General features: G+C 57.7%; 2 protein-coding genes across 2 annotated transcripts; one reads left to right on the forward strand and one right to left on the reverse strand.

The window, feature by feature from the left end:
* Positions 1-11,271: 11,271 nt before the first annotated feature.
* On the reverse strand, positions 11,272-14,303 carry DAND5 (DAN domain BMP antagonist family member 5). The gene is made up of 2 exons (XM_046638280.1): positions 13,992-14,303; positions 11,272-11,517 (listed from the first exon to the last, which is right to left on the reverse strand). Exons 1-2 carry the CDS (start codon positions 14,301-14,303, stop codon positions 11,272-11,274), a joined length of 558 nt encoding a protein of 185 aa, XP_046494236.1.
* An 8,725-nt stretch (positions 14,304-23,028) lies between these two features.
* GADD45GIP1 (GADD45G interacting protein 1) lies at positions 23,029-24,798 on the forward strand. Its single transcript, XM_046638143.1, has 2 exons — positions 23,029-23,387; positions 24,439-24,798. Exons 1-2 carry the CDS (start codon positions 23,038-23,040, stop codon positions 24,755-24,757), a joined length of 669 nt encoding a protein of 222 aa, XP_046494099.1. The 5' UTR covers positions 23,029-23,037; the 3' UTR covers positions 24,758-24,798.
* Positions 24,799-24,986: the final 188 nt, after the last annotated feature.

Genomic DNA, 24,986 nt, shown 5'->3' on the forward strand with positions numbered 1-24,986 from the left:
GCCTCTCGCGTCCGCCGCCGCCGCCGCCGCCGCGCGTCTACTCCATGCCGCCGCCGCTGGCCGGTCCCCCTCGCCCGCCGCCGCCGCCGCCGCCGCCGCCGCCGCCGCGCTGTGAAAGTGAAAGTTTAGACAAAGTTTGGAAGCGGCGCACTCCGGGGAGAGGGAGCGGGCGGGCGCGCGGCGGGAGGAGGGGCGCGGGGAGGGGCGGGCGGGGCGGGGGAGCGCGGCCGCGCGCGCACACACACACACATGCACGCACGCATGCACACACACACATGCACGCACGCATGCACACGCGCGCGGGGGCGCACCCCGACACGGCCACCCCGACACGTGCTGGCCCGCGTTCCACTGCAGACACACGCTGACACGCAGCCGAGCTCGGACCCGCCACCCATGTCACGTACAGAACGCATTGCCACACGTTCCACAACAACAAAGCACACGCAGACACCTACGCGCACATGGCAGAGACACGCCGTGGCACACGACCCACGGACACGCACTGACACACGCACACAGCAAGACAGGAATGCAAGCCACGACCCACACAGCCATGCACACGGCCCGCCATCACATGACGATAGCCGCGCACACGCATTCCAACAACGAACCGTGCTCAGACACCCTGATCCAGGCGGACACACGCCAACACAGGCCTCACACAGACATGCACTGATACACACCAAGACATACACACACCATGCATGCTGACACGTACAGATTCACTGACACAGGCATGACCACACAACCACACCCTGACACACTCCAGACCCACAACTCCTGTATGATTCAGACATCCAAGTGCACACACAACACACACACAAAGCTGCACCAAAACATCTTGGCAGTTGTGGCAATACAGAGGACACACCCAGGCGCACAGAATGACACAGATAAAAGGGAGATGCACTAACATACTGTCACACACACACGCACCAGCAGACACCTGGACATACATGCCAAACAACACAGGGAGCACACTGACCCTGATACAAAGAGATACAAAGTGTCGCTGATACAAAGTGACATTGGCAGTGATGATGACACAGCACACGGGCACACACATCACACACCTGATGTCCAGATGTTCTCGGGCACACTGACCAACGGTCCTGATACCCAGTCAAGGAGCAGTCCCCCTCTGAGAATCACCCAGCCACACATGGGGTGATAGCACACACCCTCCCCCCCCGGCCCTCGAACGCCCTCCCCCACAGTGCACGCGCACACACACATGTACTTGGCCTTGATCATGCACATACGCAGATCTAGCAGGGGCCACACAGCCAGGCCCACGGGGACAGAAGTGAGCATCAAGGCCTCAGGTCCACGTCCATACCCCCCAATGAGGCTCCAGCCCCTCATGCAGGACCCTGACCCCCCATTTCCAGAGCAGACAGGCGTGGGGGCGGGGTTGGTACGGGGGACGCTGGCGTGTGGCAGGGGCAGCCCTTGGGTGACCCCTGGGGTGGGTGGGGAGGCGGTGCCCAAGCCCCCAGGCAGCTCCTGCCAGGACAAAGCTCCCTTCTGCTGCCAGGTACAGCCAGCACCTTGTTGCCCTCCCGGGCCAAGAGACTGTGGCAATTCTCAGCTATGCATTGTCTGTTAGAGGGGTGTCGGTGCCCAGGGGTGTGTGTGTACATGCGTGTGTGTGTGCGTGTGCAGGGCTGGCTGTTCGGGGGCTGCCACAGCTGTACCCATTGGGTCCCTGCAAGCAGGCATGAAAGTAAGTGTGAGTGTGTGTGTGTGAAAACGTCCCTGAGGGGGTGTGCTCCTGGTCGCATTACATCACTGAGGCGGGGGGCTGGAGCCATGTCTTCGGCTGTCTGGGTACCTCTGGGTGGGTCTGGGGGAAATGAAAGCAGGTCAGCCGACATCCAGGAGTCTCCGTGTGGCCCAGTGTTGTGTGGCAGTGATGTGGGGGTATCTGCTAGTCAGAGAGGGTGAGCGTCTGCGGGGCCCTGTGCCCAGCGACGGAAACATAGTGGGGAATGAGACAAAAGACCCTGCCCTGGGAGGGCTGGCATCCTCAGGGGAGGCAGGTATAGACGGGGTCTGGCCCCCACAGGAGGTGCCCGCAGTGGGGACGCCCGGGTGAATGTGTGTTTCAGGCTGACAGCAGAGTGTGCGTGTCAGCTCTGAGGGTCTTTCTGTCGGAAAGCGTCAGTGTGTGTGACAAGCTTGTGTACGTGTGGCAGGGATGTGGGTCTCTCGGGGTGCCCTGGAGTGTGCATGTGACTGAGTGGGCGAGCGGGTGAGGGTCCCAGTGCGGCTGTCTGTGATCGAGGTCTGTGGGGCAGAAAGTGTCGACGAGTGTCACTAGGAGTGTGTTTCTCTCTGTGGGGTGGTCCCGCGTCCTGGGGCAGAGATGGAGATCTGTGTGCTCCAGAGCGTGTGCACACAGGTGCCTGTGTTTTTCAGGGAGGGGACTCCGTGTCTTTTCAGGGTTGTGGGTCTGTGCATGTCAGGCTGTGGCGGTGTGTGACTAGGTGTGTGTGGGGGAGGGTCTCTGCTCCTGAGGGTGTGTCTGGTACGTGTGTCTGTCACTCCGTGTCTGGGGTCTCTGTCCCTGGGATCCGGCCGGCCGGCCTGGCCTCCCCCATGCACGGCAGCCACTGCTGACGCGAGGCCGCGGCAGAGGGAATCGATACGTCCTTAAAAATTCAAGGGCTCCTCGTAAACAGAAACTTTTAACACCGTTTAAAGTTTCAGGGCCCACTGCTGCCTCCACACCGCAGGAGGAGGCAAGGAGGAGGGGGCCAGGGAGGGGCTGAAGCAGGCCGGGAGGGGGCGGGGCTCTGTGGGCAACGGGCAGAGGGGGTCCAGGAGGGGACTGCCGGATGAGGCAGGAAAAGAGTTTGGGGATCAAGGGGCTGGGGGCCTGGATGGCTCAGGAAAGAGGTTAGGGGGTAGGGGTGGGGAGGGGAGGGGAGCAGGAAGAGATGGGGGATGGGTATAAAAGGGTCTGGGGGCCTCCTCCCAGGAGAGGCTGGAATGTCTGGGAGATGGACCTGGGGATATGTGCGCCCAGGAAGGGTTTGGGGGGCCAAGGAGAGGTTGGATGGCTAAAGGAAGGGGCAGAAGATAGGTTTGGGGGGTTATGGGGCCTGGTTGAAGGGGACTCTGGAGCAATGTGGGCCCTGGGGGGCACAAGGGGGGAGTGGTGGGAGGGGTCCCGGGAGGGAGGAGAAATGGTGGAGGGGTTGGGGTGTCTGGGACCTTTAATGTAGCTGGGGACTGGAGGAGACCTTGAGAGCCAGGCGGACCGTCCTTGCCCCTCTGCAAATGGCCACGAAGGGGCACACTGCTCAGAAGCCCCCTAACTTGGGCTCAGTCCTCCTCCCACCCCCCGGCCTGTCCTCCCAGGCCTGTCCACCAGCCAGGCTAGCCCATGGGGCTGGGGTCTGCCCACTGTGTCATCACCCCCAGGCCTGCGTCAGGCCCCAGAGCGGGGCTGTGCTTGACCAGCAGCTTATGCCCGCTTCACACACACATTCAGACCTCACTTCCATTTGCACACACACAGGACACCCATCCGTCCATTCAGACACACGTGCACACACACACACACAAACACCTGTTCTTCCCTTCACACACACACACACACCACCCACACACACACACAGGACACCCATCCTTCCATTCACACACACACACGCGCGCATGACACCCATTCTTCCATCCGTACATAAGCAACAGGTGTCTTTGCATTCACACACTCCCTCACGCCACAACACCCTCCCTGGGTGCACACACACACACTCTCTTCCTCATACACTCACATACTGCATCCACCTATGTTCACAGAAACGAAACACTTCCCCCCGTGTTCACTCACATATCCACACTCAGAATTCCCTCCAAGTGCTCAGACCCCCCTCCACAACCCCCGCTCTGTGCACACACATCCACTCTGCTCCCCCCACAGCTGCCGCTGGGAGGGTTTTTACAGGAGGCAGAGGGCTGCTCGTGGGGACACCGGGCCACCCTCCCCTCCCCGCCAAAGCCCGGATCTTAGGGCACACCTGGCCTTCCAGAAATCGCAGGGGAGGAGGGCACTGCCAGGGGGCTGGGCACAGCTGGAATGCCACAGCTGGAATCCCCCACATTCCTCCCTGCCGGGGCTGCCCACCTGGCTGCGGCTGGCAGCAGGTGTGTTCTTACAACGCAGGTGTGTGGGGGGAGGGGGGAGGAGTGGGAGCCAGGCCCATGGCACCACCTGGCCAGGAGGGTGGGGGTGGCAGGGGGGCTGGTGCTGAAACATCTGGGCTCTGGCAGCCACATCCTGGGCCACCAAAGGTGGGGTGGTGCTGCCAGGAGGGGAGGGCTGCTCAGCCTCCCGGCAGGACTGGGGATCCCCACGCCCTAGAGGCCCTAATGCCTCCCCTGCCCAGCCTGGCGGGCATGGTCTGTGCCCAGGCCTGGGTCCTAGCCTTGTGCTTACTGCCCCCACTCCAGGAGCCCATTGTGGGGTCTGAACCTGAGGGGTTCCAGGCCTGCTCCCCAGACATACCTGGCCAGGCCCCCAGGACCACATCACACACACACACAATCACAAAGACATACACAGGCATACTCACACACAGAGATGCAGACCCTCCTCCTCTGGGGAGTCATGTAAAACAGCATAATCACGCACAGACACAGGACCACCGGGAGATGCTGTCATGCACACCCTTCTGGAATAATGCACACACAGCCCCACAGAATCCCTCACAGACCTTCCCAGAGCCCCTCACAGAGTGCCCCCACACCCCGGTCACACACAAAGACCCTCACCGTTACATACACCCCCATAAGGACTCAGATATACACTGGGTTGAAAGACACACCCAGACATACCCAGGCACAGTGATGGACTCCCAGAATCGCACACTGAGCCTGGTTACAGAGATACACACGAGGCCACACGAAGTCACATAGGTACACAAAATCTCTTACAGGGCAGAGCCATTTGGTCACACACACAGATGCTCTCAAAATCATCCATAGGTGTAACACACACAAAATCACACAAACATATACAGATCACACACACTCGAGGACACACAGACACACAAGATCACCTGTGGTCATGAACGGTCACACACATGGACAGTTGGTCACACAACACCCAAAGACACAGGCAAACAGCCTCAAATCACAAATGGGGGCATGCAGGCCAGCCCATAGCTGCACACAAGTTCCCACGGGAGCATGCTCACACGCGCCCAGCGGCGCAAGCTGGCCAGGGCCGAGGACAGGCAGCGGCGCGGCCCCCCATGGCCGGCACTTGCTCGTCTGGAGCAAAGGAAGAGTGGGGAAACGTTTCATTTGCAGCCAGTGGAGACCCACCCCATCCGCCCTGGAAAGCGAGCCTGGCTCCTGAATGGAGCCTCTGTGTACTGCCATCGGCCGGCCGTCCCAGGGAGCAGGCCGGCCAGGCCTCAGGGGCCACCCAGCCACACGCCAGAGATCAGACTGGAGGAGCCCTCCCACCCCTGTCCGCTGCAGCTGGAGGCCGCACCCCGAATCCAGCTGACACAGGGATGAGGGGGATGACAGGGCCGCAGGGCTGTGCCCCAGCTGGTGTGGGATCTCCAGGTGTCCTTGTCTCAGGCCCACGTGCGTCCCCAGGCTGGGCAGCTGCCAGTCCCACGCCACGAAGGCTCTTGCTCTGGCATGAAAGTATGACAGCATGGCTGTATGTGACAGCGTGGCTGAGGATGTGACCGTGTAGCTATATGTGACAACGTAGCTGGGCTCCCTGTGCAGCCTGGGGTGGGGGTGGGGCAGTCACAGCCCCTTGGCTCATGTCATCACACACACTCAGTCACACACATGGTGTCACTGTCACACCTTCAATCACACAGCCACACACACAGCCACACTGTCTCATCCTCAGTCACACTGTCACACACAACCACACTGTCACACATGCTGTCACACACAGCCAGGCTGTCACACCTTCCACCACGTGCAGAGCCACACTGTCACACCTTCAACCGGCAACACTGTTTGTCACACCCTCAGCCGCACTGTCACAAACAGAAATACACCCTCACACCATCACACCCTCAACGAGTCTGGTCACCCTCACCTTCAGCCACTCTGTCCGTCAGGTCCTCACAGTTACCCTGACACGGTGACCCTCACACGACGTCAGCGTCACACTGACCAGCAGAGGCACACTGACATAGTCTGTCCTGGTGCCCTGCAGCTGTGCTAGCCACGTGGCCACTCAGAGTCACTGCCCCAGTTGGTCACAGGGAGGGGGAGGAGATCTGATCGCTGCCTCCCCAGGGTGTGGCCCACAGCTGGCCCTCCATCCGTGTTTGACCCAAACTAGTCATTCCAATAACAGAACAATGCACTTTCACTGTCACAGTGTCACAGAGCAGGCAGCCAGCAGGTGCCGGCCACTGTAGAACTGTTCAAAGACAGCCTGATGACACATGCTCAGGGCCTCACTGCTGCAGGTGACAGGCACACATCTCACACTGCCACACGACGCCCACAGCCCAGTGCCCAGACAGGGACATGGTTGCAAGGACATCCTGTCCCACGACAGTCGCCGGCCCCAGTGCCTGTCACAACATTGAGACAGCCCCTGAGCCCTCCCAACAAGCAGCCAGGCATGCTGACATGGTCCCCACAATAGTCACCAGGACACCTCCCAGTCCCCAGGTTGTGGAGACAAACAGGTCCACGCTGGCTCCCCGCTCCCTGCTGCAGTTGGTGGGGGGGGGGGCCTGATGGTGGCGCAGCTGTCAGCTCTGGGTGCCAGTCCCCCTCATGCATATTCATCAGCTGGGGCTCTCCTGAACCTGTGGGGAGCACAGGTCCCTGGCAGCTGGGCACCCCCTTCTGTGCCAGAAGCCCCCCAGGTTAGGGGGGGCTCTGCCAGGCTCTGGCAGGCCTCGGGACCCACACCCCATTCCACATATAAGCACACAGGAGTTCGTGAACAAGAACCCCCAGACACACAAGCAATAGTCACACAAACTCACAACCACACTCAACAACATGGTCATCCACCATCGTACACACACGCACCAGGCCCACAAACACGCAAACACACAGATACACCTTTATACCCAACCGACACGGACACTCTCCATCACACACCGGCATGAAAATACACACACATACTTCCAAACACATGGGCATCCAATCGCTTCCAAACTACCAGCAACTACTTCTCACAAAACGTCCAGACAAGTGTACAAACATGGACCCACACATCCGCACATTTATTTCCGCTGACCCTCAGTGCAAACTCAGACACACAACCACCCCCAAGGAGCACCTTCGCCACCACCCTTCCCTCTCTCTCTTTCACACGCACGCACACACACGCAGGCACACACACATACACACTACGATCTCACTGTGCCGGCCCCTGACGTTTTACAGAAGGGGAAACTGAGGCACTGAACAGCCCAAGGCCCCTGGAGGAGCGCGGCCCCGCCCGACTCCCGCAGAGGCGCGGCCGGGCGCCCCCTGCTGGCCCGGGCCCCGCAGGCGCGCGGGGCGGCGGCGCGCGGGGCGGGCACGCGCCTGACGTAACCATGGCATCCTCTTGGCACGCGCGGGGAGGGCGGGGCGGGCGCGTTGCCATGGCGCCGGCAGGCCGCGTGAATGGGGCATTGTTCGCTGCCGCCCCGGGCCGGGCCGGGCCGGGCCGGGCTGTCCGGGACCCGCCCGGATCCACCCGGGCCGGCAGAGACGGGGAGAGCCGGAGAGACAGGGAGAGGCAAGAGACAGGGAGAGACGGAGAGATGGGAGAGACCGAGAGATGGGGAGAAATGCACAGAGGAGGAAGGACGGGCAGAGGGAGAGGGCCAAGGAGAGGCAGAGCCGAGAGTGAGATGCGAGATGAAGAGCTGGAGTGGGACACGGGGGCGGGACCAGCCAACCAATAGGCACGGAGCCCGCTGTGCCCGGCGCTGTGCCTGGAAAGCCGGCGAGGCAGTGGACCAGGACCCCCAGACAGAGTCAGAGACGCCGAGACATGGGAGGAGACCCAGCCACAGAGAGACCTGGCGGGAGGGAGGGTCAGAGACGCCCAGGAAGGGAGTGCTCCCAGGGTCTCTGGTCCCACCCACCCTGTCCCCTTCCACTCCCCTTTGGATAACACACCTCCTCGGCTTGACACACACCTCTGTCCTACACACCCACACACCCGCTGACAAGACACCATTGACACAGGGACCCAGTCTTTGGGGTCACTGCCCCAGACACTCCGAGACACCCTCACAGACACGGTGACACCTACAGATACACCCACAGACAGTCAGTGACACTCAGTCATGGTCACACTCAGACACACCCATATGACAGAGACACTCACAGTTACAGATACAGCCCCATAGATGCACCATCACAGGAGGACCCTGCCAGGCACGTGGTCCCAGTCACACATGGCCACACACCATCACACAGGCTTGCACTCCATGGGAACATTGTCATATATGGCCACCCCAGACACATGGTGCATGCTCACACCTGCACACATTTCCCTACACTCACTGACACCTTCATGGACATGCACGCGCTTTCCACCCCACGTCTGACCCTAGGATGCGGCACCCTGGCCCCTGGCCCAGACTGGGGATCTGTGCAGATGCCAGGTCCAGTTCTCCATGTTTGACATGAATCACCAGCCCAGGTTGGGAGAGGAGTGGAGGGAGGTGAAGCTGGGTCCCCCTCCAGCTCAAAGGGCTGCGTCAAACCAGGCCAGGATGGTCCCCTAAATCTCCCATGGCTGGGTCAGCTTGGCCCAAATCTGGACTAAGGGTGTCCCCTGGTGGCCATGTGTGGTCTCTGCACCCATCAGGTGAGGGCTGGCTGGCTGCCCAGTGGCCAAGCCTGACTAGAAGGGCAGAGAGGACAGGCCCAGGCCCAGACGCAGAGCCCGGAGACCAGAAGCCAAGGCTGGGAAGCAAGAACCCAGACCCAGAATTCAGAGCCTGGGCTCCATATCCCAGGATCCAGAACCAAATCCCGGAATCAGAATTGAGACTCCCAGATACCAAGATCTAGAAGCTAGATCCAAGAACTCAGGACCTGGAATCTAAAATCCAGGCCCAAGTGCCCAGAGTCCAAAGATTCTGTCCCCTAGAATCTAGAAGCAAGGGCCCAGAATCCAGATCCAAGAACCCTGAGCCCAGAGCCGTCCTCAGAGCCAGCCCCCTGCCTTCCTCGAGCCCCCCATGTCAGATCCCAGGCATCAGTGGTCACTGAGGGCAAGGAGTGGCCCTGCAGTGACCACACACAGCCTCTCCCAGCTGCTGCCCCTGTGCGTTTACACACACACACGCCCGAACATACAGCCTGTGACCATGAGTGTAGAACACCACACACCCTCAGAGACACATGTGCAATCACACACACACACACACACACACACACACGCCATCACCCAGAGACACCCGGCACTGCCATAAGCTCCTCTCCCAGCACGTGGGCACATGCTCATCTTTGTACCCACAGGATCTCAGAGGGCCCCCCCCCCCGCCTTCCCACCAAGCTCGGACACACAGCCACCACACCCAGAGACACACAAAAACCCCGGACTCCCAGCCCTGCACCCAGACACGCTTGCAGAATTGTGGAGGCTGGCACACGCACACACACACACACACTCACACATGCGAACTCCCCCAAGCCTGGAGAAGCCCATGCCTTGGCAGCCACGCAGCCCCTGGGAACGGGACCCCCGGGACGGGGCTCGCCGAGCACCCCCGTGCCCACCCCAGCCCTCCCCCTCCTGGCCGGCTGGCAAGCTTTAATACAGATGCCAAACTCATAATTGTAACTGAGGGTGACAGGGTCACCTTGAGCCCCAGATGCTCGCGTGGTGACAGATGGCGTTGGCAAACCTGATTAGCGGCCCCCGTGCCAGCGCCTGTGGCACCTGCATCCCCGCCCCTCCCCCGCTCCCCCAGCACTCGTTACACCCATTGCTGGGCCTGGGGGCAGGGGGGGCTGGCTGGCACTGCCTGGGAGGGGGCAGGGACTCCGGGGGCCCCCCTGGCACCAAGGTTCCCAGCTGGCTCCCAGGCTAGCAGGAGGTGGGCACAGCTGAAGGGGGGAGCAGGCACTGCAAGCCTGCCAGAGAGAGGGTGCCCGCAGTGCCAGGGCTGAGCTGCCCATTCGGACGCTGCCTGGGGTTTGGCACAGAACCCTGGAGAGGGGAGGGATAGCGCGCCCCCCATGGGCCCCTCCTGACCCCCTCTCCCCCCCACCGCCAGGGCCCTTGGAGCAGAGCCTTGGGAGCCGCCTGCCCGGCCTGTTCCCACCCCGCTGTGCAGGCCTGTTGGGGTCAGAGGTCATGGGCTCCCACGCCCGCTGGCCCATCTGTTTCCTCGGGTCCCTCCTCCTGCTCCCCTCACCTGGGGCCTTCCTTCCTGAGGCAGGAAGAGGGCTGAGGGGGGCGACCGGCCCCCGCCCCACGCTCCGGGGGGCATTTGGAGGCAACCCCAACAGCACCACATGTCCCTGCATCTGTGCCAGACGGGCCCATCTGCTGGGGCCCTGGTTCCAGCTGCCCGAAGCCAGGCCGCCCTAGTCCACTGCAGCCCCTCGGCCAGCTGAGGAGGGGGGCACCCGCTGCCAGGCTCCGGCCCAGGGCCATGACTCCCAGAGAGCCCCAGATGGAGGGACAGACACACACACACACAACTGGGCCCAGCCAACCTTTATGGTTCCTGTGGAATGCCACCTGGCGGGGAGGAGGGGAGGCAGGGGCACGCAGGTTCCCCCCGAAGCGACATCTGCCTGCCTTGGTTTCCTGGGGTTCCTAGGACGGGGTTGTCACTGCGTCTCTGGTCTGGGGGAGCCATCTGTCCCCTGCAGCTGGGAGTGGCCCCGTCTGGAGGGTGAAGGCAGGCGCCCCACGGCCGTGGTCTCAAAAGCCACGTTGGCCACAGACGGTGCGACCCTGATCAAGCGACTCTGCATCCTGGGGCCTCAGTTTCCTTCTCTGTAAAATGGGGTGGCCCTAACCCTTGACTCATTGGGCTGCTGTGAAGACAGAGTTAGCACACGCTGAGCGCTTGTAGCAGGGCCTGGCAAACAGTGAGTGCTCAATAAGTGCACTCGGCGATTACGAATGGCCCATCCCGTGGGTGGGGGTTGCCTGGCATCCCCAGGAGCAGGCGAGGGCTCTGGGGACCTGTCTGGTCTCTTGACCCGGTGTGCACCATCCGGGTCGGCGTCTTCCTCGGTGGCTTTCCTCGTCTCTCCAGGGCACGTGCATCTGTGTGTCTGTCTGAGATGCTCAGCTCACACCCTCGGGCTGCACTGACAGCCCTCGACCAGCACGGTGGACGTCATCACCCGCCGCTGGGAGGCCGGGCGGCCTGCCCGACACCACAGGGCCACGGGCACTCTGCGCCTGTGCGCGGGCACACAGCTGTTGCAGAGGACGCGAGGGGTGGGCCCGGAGCCGGGGACGTAGACTGACGAGCAGTGACCAAAGCAGAGGTGATTTCGGAGACGGACAGCCATGCAGCCCGGCCGGGAGAGCACCTGAACAGAGGCAGGGAGGGGCAAAGGCAGTGGAGTCTGGGGCCAGCATGGCCAGAATGCCCAGCCACTTCCACCCTTCCCCGGCCCCGAGAGGCACGGATACCCAGGTTCAAATCTTGACTCTGCCGCCTGCTAGCTATGTGACTCGGAGCAAATTACTCAGCCTCTCTGGGCCTCAGTTTCCTCACCTGTAAAATCATCGAAGTTCGACCAGAAAAAAAAGAAACCATTCTAGGCCTTTCAACAGAGGAGTAATACCGGGAAGAGCTGCTGTTCCCAAGCAAGGGACCATGATGAGGTGGCTTGGGGACTGCTACAAGCAGGAAGCTGCTGCCACCTCTAAGGAGGAGGGACAGGAGGGAGGGGTGGTATTACAGGAGCCCGGGGGGGGGTGGATCAAACAGAAAGCCCTTAGCCCCTTGTCTGGCACACAGTTGGTGCTCAGTAAATGTTAGTTCCTCCCCGACCCCCTCCAGCTAAGTGGGTCTATCAACTCGTCCCCAGGTCCCCAGGTCATGGCCCTTCTCTGTTTAAACCCTGCGCCCCCAGGCCCCTCCACCCCTCCTGCCGCCCCAGCCAGCCCAGCCTCCCGCCGCCGTCCCTCCCAGGCACTCACTCGCGCCCACCTCTGGCCCACCGGCCCAGCGCCCTCAGCCCAGACCCCCCTCCATCCACCCTTCCCCGGGCTCATGCCCTCCATCCCGCCTTCCTCAGAGGCGCCCCTCCCTGGGAGAGTTGGCCCTGGGGGTCTCCCCCGCACCCCCGCCCCTCCTCATGGGCTCACAGCAGTGTCCCGGGGGGGGTCTGTGGGGGGGGTTTTCCCCCCCCCCCCCCCCCCCCCCCCCCGAGGACAGGGCCCTCTTCCCGTTTGTTGTCAGCCGCCGCCCCATGGGGTCGTTGTCACACGAGCTGACGCCCGTGGAGCCCTAAGACCACGCCGCCCCGACACTCACTTAGATGGACTCACTGCTCCCACAGCGCCCGAGCCTGGGGCCACTGTCATCCCCATTTACAGACGAGGAGACTGAGGCCCAGAGAGGCCGAGGCCTCGGGCCACACGGCAGCTGAGGGGCTGCTCGCCCTCAGAGCATCTTTGTGAGCTCCCCCCCAGGGCAGCTGCAGCTCTGGGGAGGGTCCGAAGCTGGATCCCAGGCTAGGGGTCCCCTCTGCTGGGCACAGGGTGTGTGGCTGTATGGGGCAACTGAGGCTGGATTCTGGGCAAGGCGGCTGGTCCAGGACTGTGCAATCACTGCTGTGTGGCCAGAAGTCGCCTGAGTTCAGCAAGGGCTTGTTGAATGAATAACAAGCCCGGGGCCTTGGGAACGGGCCCCTTGCCAGGCATGGTCCCAAACGTTTTGCCTGAATTCTCAACTATTATTGACTCCGTGTTGCGAAGGTGGGAATTGAGGCTCAGAGAAGAGAAGCCACCTGCCCTGGGTCACAGAGAAATGAGCAGTTAAGGCAGAATTTGAACCCCAGTACACCTGGCTCCAAAGCCTGGGCTGGAAACAAGCTGTGGCATGAATTCCCAAAACCTGCATGGAGCCCTGACTGAATGCAGCTTCAAGAGGGCTTCCCCATGGCGGTCTCATTCAGACTGCCCCAGAGCCCTGAGGAGCCAGGCACTACTGTCTCTCATTCATTCATTCATTCAACAAACACTAACTGAACACTAACTGAATACTAACTGCTGTGTGCCTGGCTCTGCTCCGGGGCCTGGGGACGGGGATACAGAAGGGAACAAGGCATGGAAATCCCTGCCCTCCTGGAGCAGACGTTCCAGTGAGGGAGACAGACGATAAATGCAATCGCAAAATCAGTTCGCTATGTTAGGTGATGACGTGTACTACAGCGAGAAATAAAGTAGAGAAAGGGGAACGGGGTGGGAGGTGCTGCTTTTTTTAAACAACATCGAAGTAGAAACCTGATGGAGGTGAGAGAAGGAGCCATAGAATGTCTGGGGAGGGGGGAGTACTACAGGCAGAGGGCACAGCCAGTGCAAAGGCCCTCAGGTGGATATCACGTTGGTGCATCTGGGGAAGAGTGAGGCGGCTGGTGTGGCAGGAGTGGAAGTAGGCAAGGAGAGTGGAAGGAGTCGAAGGCAGGGAGGTGAGCGGCAGATCCTCTGGAATCTGTGGGCCGTGGAAGGAACTTAGATTTTTGCTCTGAGTGAGGTGGGACCCATGGAGGGTTCTGAGCAGAGTAGGGACAGGGTCTGACTCAGGTGCTCACAGGCGCCCTCTGGCCTCTGAATGTTGAAATAGACTCGGGGGGGGGGGGGGGGGGGGGGGGGGGGGGGGCAGGAGCAGAAGCTGGGGGACCAGGATGGAGGCGACTGCACAGTCCCCGGGGTAGAGGTTTGTGCCCCATCTCATAAGAGAGGAAACTGCGGATCAGAGACACGCGGGTGAGGGTGCAGGGCTGACCCGGATCCGTCTGGCACCACAGCCCGCGCTCTCCACCCCCTCGCTCACCTGCGTGAAGGGCACAGCCCTGCACATCTCCCGGGCCACTTCCTGCGGGTCCAGCGGCAGAGACAGGGCGGTGGCCACCTGCTGCCCAGGCTGCCGCGCGCGGGACCCCAGGCGCCCGGCTTTCTGCAGGCCCAGGAAGGCCTTCCAGCTGCCGAGGGCGGATGACGGCCCCGGGGAGGCCACGGCCCCGAGGCCCTGAGCCCATGTGTGATTGTAGGTGGCGGGGGGCTGGGGTGGGGGCCTCCCCGAGCCCGTGAGCAGCTGGGCCCCGCCGAGCAGGCTCAGGAGAGCGGTCAGCTGGCCGAGGAGCATCTGTCTGTCCGTCTCTCCTTGGGTCTGGGACTGGGCTCAGGATCCTGGGCAGTCGACCCTGCTGTCTGGCCAGTGGAGTCTGGCCCCCAGACGTGCTTTTATGGCTGGTCCCACCTGGGCGGCCTGGGAGGCATGTCTGCAAACCCACAGCAGGGAGGAGAGTAAACCCAGACCTGCTGCTGCGTTCCCAGCCCGCCCCAGCCGGTGGGGCCTTGGGGCTGCGCCTGTGGCTGGCCGTGGGGGCTGTGGGACCAGGGAAGGTCGGTCTAGAGACGGGCTGGGGCACAGCGCCCGAGGCCCTAAGGGCCCATTCAGCCGTTGAGCAAAATCAGACTTCGCGGTTTAGGCCTCTCTGGTTTCAATCTCAGCATCACAGCTTCCTGGCTGTGGGACCTCAGTCAAGTGTCTTAACCACTCTGGGCCTCCTCTTCCTCTTCTGTAATACGGGGATAATGCCAGTCCCAACCTGGTAGGGTTGTTCCGAGGACTGGAGGAGAGAATTGACGTAAGGAGCTCAAAATAGAGGCTGGTCCACAGTAGCAGAATGAGTAAGCTATGAGTAACGTTCGAGCTGTTGTTTTTTCTTTAGCACCTATTAGACGCTGCCCAGGATTCTGAGCCCTGGGGACACCAGGGAACAAAACGGAAGCAGATTTACACTGTTTACAGAAAACAGACAGGACAAGATAAATAAGATGACTTCAGGGTCTTTAAGTGTCAAGAAGATATTAAAATGGGATGTGACTCAGAGAGGTCAGGGCGGGCGCTTCTGCCCCCGGGGTGGTCAGGGAAGGCCTCCCCGAGGAGGTGACGTTTTTGCAGAGCCGGGAGGTGGCGGGGCGGTGGGAAGAGCCTGGTGGGGGGTGGGGGCGGAGTGCGGGAAGCACAGAGAGGGCGGTCCCGGTGTCCCCGCTTGGCCGGGCCCCCCGCAGCCCATCTCGCACGCAGGTGCCGAGCGGCGGGCGCGGCCGTGAGAAGCGCCCCGGCGGGTCCTTCCCGCGCCCCCGGCGGCCGCGGCGATGGGGCGCGCTCGCCCTCTGGCGGCCACTCTCGGGGCTGCAAGCGGCCGTGCCGGGGGCACCTGTCGCCCTCACGACCTCCCCCCACCCCGCCCGAGGGGCGCGGGCGACTCCCGCATCCAAGCCCCTGAGCGCCCCCTCACCCTCCCTCCCGCTGTCGTCTGCACCCAGCTGATGGCAGCTCCGTCCCGCCAGGTGCTGAGGCCCCAAACTTCGCAGCATCCTTGACCCCGCCCTTTCTCTGACCCCACCCCCTGATATGACAGCAAGTCCCCTCAGCTTCTGAATCTCCCTAGAATGCGCCCACTCCTCACTCGCTCCTCGTCCCCCACCTGGGGACACGGCCCCCATTATCTCCCACCTGGCCCAGTACAGGCCCTCCACCCGGGTCCCCCAGCTCCCGCCTCCTCCCCCCAAAGTCTGTTCCCCGCACAGCCAGCGGCCGCCTGTGACCCCCCTGGGTCCGGCCATCCCTCCTACGCTCAAAGCCCCCCAGGGCTGCGCCTCCCCGGGGGACAGCCCGAGTCCTCACTGCAGCCCGCGGGGCCTCGCCCTGCCCACTCCCGTCGCCTCCCCACCCTCGTCTCCCCCGTCTCTCTCCCTCCAGACTCACCAGGCTTAATGCCATCCTGCTACTCAGCTGCACAGGGCTGGGACGCGCCCTCAGTTTCCACATGGAAAGTTATCCAAGAAAAATGAGGCTTGAAAAAATTCAGAACGGGGTGTCTATTATGAGCTGACCTTTTGCGGGGTAAGCATTCACAGCTACAGGTTACTTTGTGTGCGAGCAGCAGGATTTTCTTGTTGGGGAGGATGGAAATAGGAGACGAAATGGGGGGGGGGCTTCACTTTAGAGTTTAAAGATTGCTTTGATCAAGAAAAAAGAAAAGAAAAACAATGAAAATATTGTATATCCTTGTTCTTACCTTTGCTTTTTAAGTGAATGATTTCAGGTGTTCAAGTAAGTATAGATATAAATATGACAAACACCTCTGTACTCATTACCCCAATGAAGAAATCAAAGATTACAGATGCGTCAGAAACTGGCTCTGTACTTGTCCCTAATCCCTGAATTGGCCAGTTACAATCTCCATGCCTGGGCCGGCCCGGTGGTGCAGCGGTTAAGCACGCACGTTCTGCTTCTCGGTGGCCCGGGGTGCGCCGGTTCGGATCCCGGGTGCGGACATGGCACCACTTGGCAAGCCATGCTGTGGTGGGCGTCCCACGTAGAAAGTAGAGGAAGATGGGCATGGACGTTAGCTCAGGGCCAGCCTTCCTCAGCAAAAAGAGGAGGATTAGCAACAGTTAGCCACTCTTCCTCGGGGAAAAAAAAAACAAAACAAACAAACAAAAAACCATGCCTCTATATGTAGCAAAACTACATATGTATCCATTCAGAAAAGATACATAAAATTGTTTCATTGTAAACTTAGTGATACACGGTATCATAATGTATACATCCTTTTAACTTTCATCTGTCCTTCATGTCCCTTCGTTTTCACTCCTGAAGAGCATTTCACTGCACATGTATACCCCAAATTTATTTCTCCATCATCCAATTTTGAACTATCACAGTACTGCAAAGAACGTTCTGCAACATGACTCTTTTGCCCTTGGCTTTTTGTGCTTCCTTTCTCTGGGAGTTTGCTCTGTATCAGTGGTTCTCATTCCTGGCTGCACCTTAGAGTCACTTCTAATTGGGTAATGGATGCCCAGACCCTGCTCCAGGTCAATTACACTGAAATCTCTGGGGATGAGACCCAAGCATTGGTGTTTTTTTGCTGAGGAAGACTGGCCCTGAGCTAACATCTGTGCCCGTCTTCCTCTACTTTATACATGGGACGCCTACCACAGCATGGCTTGCCAAGCTGTGCCATGTCCACGCCCGGCATCCGAACCAGTGAACCCCGGGCCACCAAAGCAGAACATGCGCACTTAACCGCTGCGCCACCGGGCCAGCCCCCAGTAAGTGTTTAAAGCAGATGTACAATGCGTGCTCAACAGGCCGCATCAGGCCCTTTTGGAAAAACAAGGTGAGATTGAATTGGTTTTAAGCCAAATGGCTTCCTCATATCCTCCAACATATCCTATTGCTTGTCATTTATTTATCACTGCTGATACAAAAAAAAAAATCCCTATGATGGAATATCATTCAACTGTAAAAAGGAACGAAGTGCTGTATTAATTGTGAGGGCCTCCATAACAAAGTCATACAGACGGTGGTTTATATGACAGAAATTTGCACAGCCCTGGCCAGCGGCTGAAGCTCAGCCGGGTGGGTCTGACAGGAGAGGACCTACTCTCACTTCGAGGCTGATGTTTCTTAGGGAGGTTCCCAGACGCCCTGGTCTGGTAGGAAACTGCGGCTCAGAAGTCTCGCACCTGACTGTGCATCAGCCTGATTCTCAGCACTTTCTTCCTCTTTCCTCCGTTATAATTCTGGGTGTGTCTCACCTACAAGACTGGGTGCTGTTCCAGTTCAGGGACCATCTCTACTTCACTTCCTATCTCTTCAAAGGTCCAAGGAGCAAACCAGGTGGCCAGTGAGTTAAACATCATGACAATGACAAGAAAGAGCCCACCATGTAAAGATCCTGGGGAGAAAGTTCTAGACATGGTAACAGCAAAGGCCCTGAGGCCAGGGCATATCAGGGACCACATGGCCCCTTCTGCCTCCTAAGGGTTCTTCCTGCTTCTCCATGCTGACCCATTCAATGTCTTTCCCATTCAGCAGCCAGAGGAGCATCATCAATCACATCCACCACTCCTCTGCTCAAAGACTTCCCATGGCTCCCCATTGCCTTGGAAGAAACCTGGAACTCCCCATTGTGGCCTCTAAAGCCTGCATGGCTGGCCCCTGTCTAACGCTCTTCACTTCACCTCCTCCCTCAATCCTCTTTGTTCACTGGACCTCAGCCACACACGGGGACGTGGACAGAGAGCCCATGGCAGCAGCATTTCTGCAACCGAGAAAAACTGGACACAAATGTGTATCGAAACAGCCTGACGGAATAGTGATGGTTTACCCACAGCATGGGCAATATTGAGCACAGACTTTTCCCGAACTTTCTTTTACCACAAAGTGCAGTAAGAAATACATTTCACACTGTGAACCAGGGGGGGAAGGTTGTAGTTTCCAAAGAGGCCTCAACCGTGTGTCCCGTCCTCCAGGCTCTACGTACAATCCTTTGTCTGTGACCTTGACGGTGTGACCGTGACAGTCCTTTGATGGAGTGACAACGTCTCTGACCCCGCCCCTTGAACCCAGACAACCTTTGTGATTGGCGAGGCCAACAGAATGCAGCAGAAATGACATCACATGACTGCCGAGACTCAGTCACAGAAATGCCGTGCACGTCAGCCTTGGTCCCTTGAGACCCAGCTGCCACTTTGTGAGGAAGCTCAAACTGCCCCATTCGGAGACCGCTGTGTCAATATTCCAGCCACCAACCCGGCTGGGGCTCCGGCCAGCATCAGTCACGAGACGTGAATGAATGAAGACGCCTTCCGATGATTCTGGAGGCCAGGCAGCAAGTGACTCAACTAAACTCCTCCCAGCCGGGGCTGCAGATGGCATGGAGCAGAGACAAGCCATCCCCAGTGCGTCAGGCCACATTCTCCTCCACGCGATCCACGAGCACAACAGAATGGTTTGGGGGAAGGTCTGTCAGCATCGCTTGCCACGGGAACACTGTACAGACATTCATGTATATGAGGGGAATAAAAGTTTTACCAAACACTGCTTACCCTCACTAGGCGTGATACAATCTGGCATTTTTATTCTATTTTTTTCCATTAAAAATAACTGCTGTCCACCCGTGTTCGGAGGAGCATTATTCACAATCGCCAGAAGATGGATGCAGCCCAAGTGTCCATCAGGGGATGAACGGATAAACAAAAGGTGCCAAATACATACGATGGAATGCTACTCAGCCTTAAAAAGGGAGGGAATTATGACACACGCCACAACGTGGATGAACCTTGAGGACATTATTCTACATGGAATAAGCCAGTCACCAAAGGGCAAATATCACATGACCCACTTGTATGAGGGCCCAAAAGAGTCAGATTCATAGGGATGGGAAGTGGAAAGGGTTGTAGCCAGGGCTGGGGGAGGAGGAATGGAGCATTAGTGTCTAATGGGGACAGAGTTTCAGTTTTGCGAGGCGACACAGTTCTGGAGATGGACGGCTGCACAATGACGTGAATGTGCTTAATGCCACCAAACTGGACGCTTAAAAGTAGTTACCAGGCTAAGGTTTTGTCACAATTTTTAAAAATCATTTTTTAAACTAAAAAACAGCTTTCTATAAATCATTCTTCCCTTAATTTTAAAGGTGGAAATAAATAAGTCAGCGCTGGTCGTAAGCCACCTCATTGATTTCCTGAGTCAATAATGGCCCCCGTGACCTGCAACGTAAAAAACACAGCTATGTAGCATGTACAATAAATCTACTGGGATCCACATGGAAACATCTGCAAAGCAGGAGATTGAGGGAGAAGAGTAAGTTGCAAACTGACACATTCAGGATACCATTTATGTAAACTATTTAAAAAATTGTATATTGTTTCCACGGACTCCAGATAAGTAGCAATGCATGAAGACTGCTCCTGAAGAGTAAGTTAATTTCAAAATAATTGTTATTCCTGAGGAGGGTGGGGAGAAAAAGGAGTGGCATTTGAAACTGGGAAGGCTTTACTCTCATCAGAAGCTTTAATAGAAGGGGTCAAATTTTATTAAACAGAATGAAAAAAAAAAAGATCTGGAGTCGGCCTAGCGGTTAAGTTCGTGCACTCTGCTTTGGTGGCCCGGGGTTCAGATCCCAGGCACGGTCCTACACATAGCTCATCAAGCCATGCCGTGGTGGCGTCCCACATACAAAGTAGAGGAAGACTGGAACAGATGTTAGCTCAGGGCCAATCTTCCTCACCAAAAAAAAAAAAAAAAATCTGAAGCACTCGAGCCGAAGTCTTAAGATTTGTTGAACCTGGGAGATGACATAGTGACTGTACTGTTCTGTTCTTATGAAATAATTCATTAATACTGTAAAGAACATATGGGGGCTGGCCCAGTGGCATAGTGGTTAAGCTCAAGATGCTCTGCTTTAGTGGCCAGGGTTTGCAGATTTGGATCCCAGGCGTGGACCTACGCTACTCATCAGCCACGCTGTGGTGGCATCCCATGAACAAAATAGAGGAGGATTGGCACAGATGTTAGCTCAGGGCAAATCTTTCTCATCAAAAAAAAAAAAAAAAAAAAGGACTGTATAAAGCCACTCTAGGATACATAAGAAACTAACACAAGCAGGGAGAGGGGCTCAGACAGGGAAGGGGAGCATGGGAGACAGGTGGGAGTAAGACTGCTCACCGTAATCCTTTTCATTGTTTGTATTTTGTGTATGTGTGAGGAAGACTGGCCCTGAGCTAACATCTGTGCCAGCCTTCCTCTATTTTATGTGGGATGCCGCCATGGTGTGGCTTGACAAGGGTGCTAGGTCCGCACCCAGGATCCACCTGTGAACCCCGGGCCACTGAAGCAGAATGTGTGAACTTAATCACTCTGCCATCAGGCCGGCCCCTATTGTTTGCATTTTCATGTTTTAAATTGTGAAATGTCAAAACTACAGAAAAGTGTGCAACACACATATACAGTTATATATCGCTTAAATAATAATTACAACCTCAGCATCACTGTAGCCTATATCAAGAAACAATATTGCCAGCCCAGTGGCGTAGCGGTTAAGTTCACGGGCTCCGCTTAGCAGCCAAGGGTTTTCGGGTTCAGATCCCAGGAGCAGACCTACGCACCGCTTGTCCAGCCATGCTGTGGTGGCGTCCCATGTACAAAATGGAGAAATGGAGGAAGTGGGGCACAGACGTTAGCTCAGCAACAATCTTCCTCAGCAATAAATAAGAAATAAATAAAAATAAAGTAAAATAAAAAAAAGAAATAACATTGAATACTGTCCACTTGGAGAAAAGGAAACAGACAGGAATGCCCCACCCAATGACCTGTTACAAGGGAACCCCCCTCCCCGCCATGTGGCCCCTCAGCCCCATTAGAGGCGTCCCATGCTGACTTCCAGAATGATCACTGCCCTGTTTTTTTGTTTCATCATTTACCCCATAAGGTGTACATCCATGAGACCAGGGCTTTTCCACGTGGCATAAAAGGACCACTGTGTAAACTTCACACAACAGAAACACTCTTTATGAAACGAGTCACTCGGCCCTGCTTCCTTTGTTGCCTGTGACGTCTGTGAGAGCCACCCACGTTGCCGTCATTTCTGCTCTCACGCTCCTGTGCAGCATCCTGTTGGCCAAAACATCAAAATTTAGGCCTCCATTCTCCTGCGGAAGGGCCCGGGTGGGGCTGTTGCCCGCTTGGGACTGACCTATAGAATATACATGGTGCTGCTGGACATGAACATGCTCGCCCAGGCTTCCAGGCTCACTGCGCAAACTGCAACTCTATGTGTGTGCGACAAAATATGCATAACAAAGTTTCCCACTTTATTTTTAAGTGTCCAGTTCGGTGGCATTAAGCACATTCACAATGTTGTGCAACCATCACCACCGTCCACCTCCAGAACTTTGTCATCACCCCAGAAACTCTGTCCCCATTAGGCCACAACTCCCATTCCGCGTGTCCTGAGCCCCTGCCAGCCACCATTCTGCTTTCTGTTGCTAAGAGTTTGACTCCTCCAGGGGTTTCATATAAGTGGAATCAAACAATGTATGTCCTTTTGTGACTGGCTGATTTTATTCAGCATAATGTCTTCCAGATTCACCCACGTTGTAGCCTGTGTTGGAATTTCCTTCCCTTTTAAGGCTGAAATCTTTTTTCTAAAATAGTGTTTAATTTCTGCACCAAGACCAAACATCTTAAAACAGAAAAAAATTAAGTTCAAAGGTATAAAGTAACTAAATATTTACAATGAAACTTAAAATAAAATCTACATAAATATCTTAAATACTTACATACAACTTTAAGTAAATGTTTTAAGTAGAAATTTTTTTTTTAAAGATTTTATTCTTTTTTTCCTTTTTCTCCCCAAAGCCCCCTGGTACATAGTTGTATGTTCTTCCTTGTGGGTCCTTCTAGTTGTGGCATGTGGGATGCTGCCTCAGCGTGGTTTGATGAGCAGTGCCATGTCTGTGCCCAGGATTCAAACCAACGAAACACTGGGCCTCCTGCAGCGGAGCGCGAGAACTTAACCACTCGGCCACGGGGCCGGCCCCCTTAAGTAGAAATTTTAATATTTAAAATAAATATCCAGGTCAGGTTTTATATAATTATTTAAAATAAAAATGTTAACAAAGATATTAAAAATCAAATTAAAAAGCATAAAATAGAGTTCACGTTATGAGCAAATTTAAATGTGTTTAAAATAACATGTAAGTATTTCACCGAACATTTTAAATCGATTTTAAATATTTAAAGTAAAAAATAAAGTAATATGTAGACTGGACTTCAAATTGAAAGAATATTTAAATATTTTAAATAAATATTTAAATGATTGTTTAAAATAAATTTTAAACATCTAAATTTTAAAATAAAAATTAAATGCTATTTTAAATATACAAATGTTCATTTTAAAGACGCCTTTCACAGATAACCTTGATTTACGCCCCACGATGCGTAGAAGCCCGCGACCGCGCGCAGGCAGCGCCGTGGCCACCCCGCCGGCCCGCGAGGACCCCGCACGGCCAAGATGGCGGCGCCCATGCGGCAGGCGCGCTGCCTGCTCTGGCGGGCGGCGACCCTGGGCCCCGGCCCGCGGGGCTACCGGGCGCCGCCGCCCCCGCGCCGCTCGCCGGGGCCCTGGTGGCCGGACCCGGACGACCCGCTGACCCCGCGCTGGCAGCTGAGCCCGCGCTACGCGGCCAAGCAGTTCGCGCGGCACGGCGCCGCCTCCGGGGTGGCGGCCGGGGCGCTGTGGCCGTCCCGGGAGCGGCTGCGCGAGCTGGAGGCGGAGGAGCGCGAGTGGTGCCCGAGCCTGGCGGCCATGCAGGAGGCGCTGCGGGCGCGGCAGCAGGCCGAGGAGCGGCAGCGGCAGGCCAGGTGCGTGCGCGGCGGCCCTCCCCGCCGAGTCCCCGCGGAGCCCCGCAGCGCGCAAGGCGGGGGACGAAACAGACCCGTTAGGAAAGTAAAACTGGGGTACGAGAGCGTGCTGGAGCGCGGCTTTCGTTTGGGAGGCCTCGGGCCTCTCTGAGGGCTTGATGTTTAAGCAGAGACCTGAATGACCAGACATAGCCCTGGGGGGATCTCAGAAAGAGTGTTCTCGGCAGAGGGAACAGCTGGTGCGAAGGCCCTGAGGTAGGAACATGCCTTAAGGAACAGCCAGGACGTCAGAGTGGGAGGGGATGCAGCCTGGAATCAAGGGTCGAAAGCAGACCAGGAGGCAAGGCTGAAGGATTAGACTTGAAGGAAGATTGGCAAGACCAGGGGCATCTGAATGGTGGCACTTCCTGGAGGGAGGAGCAGGCCAAGTGTATCTCCTGTTTAAAGTGAGGAGGAGAGTTCACCCCACTGTAGAGATGAGGAAACTGAGGCCCAAGGTGGAGTCACTCGGCCAGAGTCACCGAGGCAGTGAACCGCGGAGCTGCGCTGTGACCCGGCTCTTGCCTGGCTCTGCCGGGAAGCCCTGTCGTGGGGCTTTAGGTCTTCCAGCGTCACTGCTCTAATCCTTCAGATGCAGCCGGGACTGCACCTGCTCACTCGGAGGATGGGCGGGACAGGTCCCACCCACTTCCTGCCTTCGCTCTTGTGCCTAGCACTGGGCCTAGCATACAGCAGCTGCTCAGCGATGTCTGGGCTGGAGAAGCGAGCTGTGGGCGCGGCCCAGCATGGTGGGTGGCGCGTGGATGGCTCACTGGCCGCTGTGAGATGCTGGGTGGACTGGGGGTTGCTCCCGGGGTCCTGGGGCCCGGCGGCGCTGTCTTGGGCGCAAAGTCACGCACAGGTGAGTTCCTCTCTCCTGCCTGTGTCTTCACTTGTCGAGGACTCTTCCTGACACTCAATGGGGAGGGAGCGGGGAGAGGCAGGCTGTGGGCAGATGGGCTCTGCTCTGGCTGGGGGTCCTGCCTTCACCGTCCACCCACGTCCCCTGCAGGGAGCAGCTCATCGCAGAGCGCATGGCCCAGATGCCACAGATGATTGAGAGCTGGCGGCGGCAGCAACAGGAGCGCAGGGAGAAAGAGCGGGCGGACAAGGAGCGGCGGGCCCGGTTGCAGGCGGAGGCCCAGGAGCGCCTGGGCTACCACGTGGACCCGCGGAGCGCCCGCTTCCAGGAGCTGCTGCAGGACATGGAGAAGCAGCAGCGCAAGCGCCTCAAGGAGGAAAGACAAAGACAGAAGAAGGAGGCCCGAGCAGCTGCGATGGCTGCCGCCGCTGCCCAGGACCCAGCCGCCTCTGCGGCCCCCAGCTCCTGAGCTGTGTCCTTTCCCAATAAAGCTGCTGCCTGCCCGCGCCAGCCCTGAGCCTCTGTGTCCTCCCGCGCCCCTCCCGGGCCCCAGTTCCTTCCCCAACACCTGGGGCTGGGGACTCCTGCGCTGGCTCTCACTCAGGGACTGGCGGCTGTGCCGACTGACTGGGGCTTCAGGGGGAGAGAAAGGGGGATGCAAAGGGGGAAATAATGGAGGAGCAGCTGGCAGAGGAGAA

The sequence above is a fragment of the Equus quagga genome, chromosome 14 (genome assembly GCF_021613505.1).
Source record: "Equus quagga isolate Etosha38 chromosome 14, UCLA_HA_Equagga_1.0, whole genome shotgun sequence".
Classification (NCBI taxonomy): domain Eukaryota; kingdom Metazoa; phylum Chordata; class Mammalia; order Perissodactyla; family Equidae; genus Equus; species Equus quagga.

What these genes read in the sequence shown, in the direction of transcription:
- DAND5 (XM_046638280.1), bottom strand. Translation starts at nt 14,303, where the DNA reads ATGCTCCTCGGCCAGCTGACCGCTCTCCTGAGCCTGCTCGGCGGGGCC. An exon ending in GGGCTGTGCCCTTCACGCAG is followed by an intron (nt 11,518 to 13,991) that starts GTGAGCGAGGGG and finishes GCCTCTGTTCAG; the next exon opens with GTGCTCTCCCGGCCGGGCTG.
- GADD45GIP1 (XM_046638143.1), top strand. Translation starts at nt 23,038, where the DNA reads ATGGCGGCGCCCATGCGGCAGGCGCGCTGCCTGCTCTGGCGGGCGGCG. An exon ending in GAGCGGCAGCGGCAGGCCAG is followed by an intron (nt 23,388 to 24,438) that starts GTGCGTGCGCGG and finishes CGTCCCCTGCAG; the next exon opens with GGAGCAGCTCATCGCAGAGC.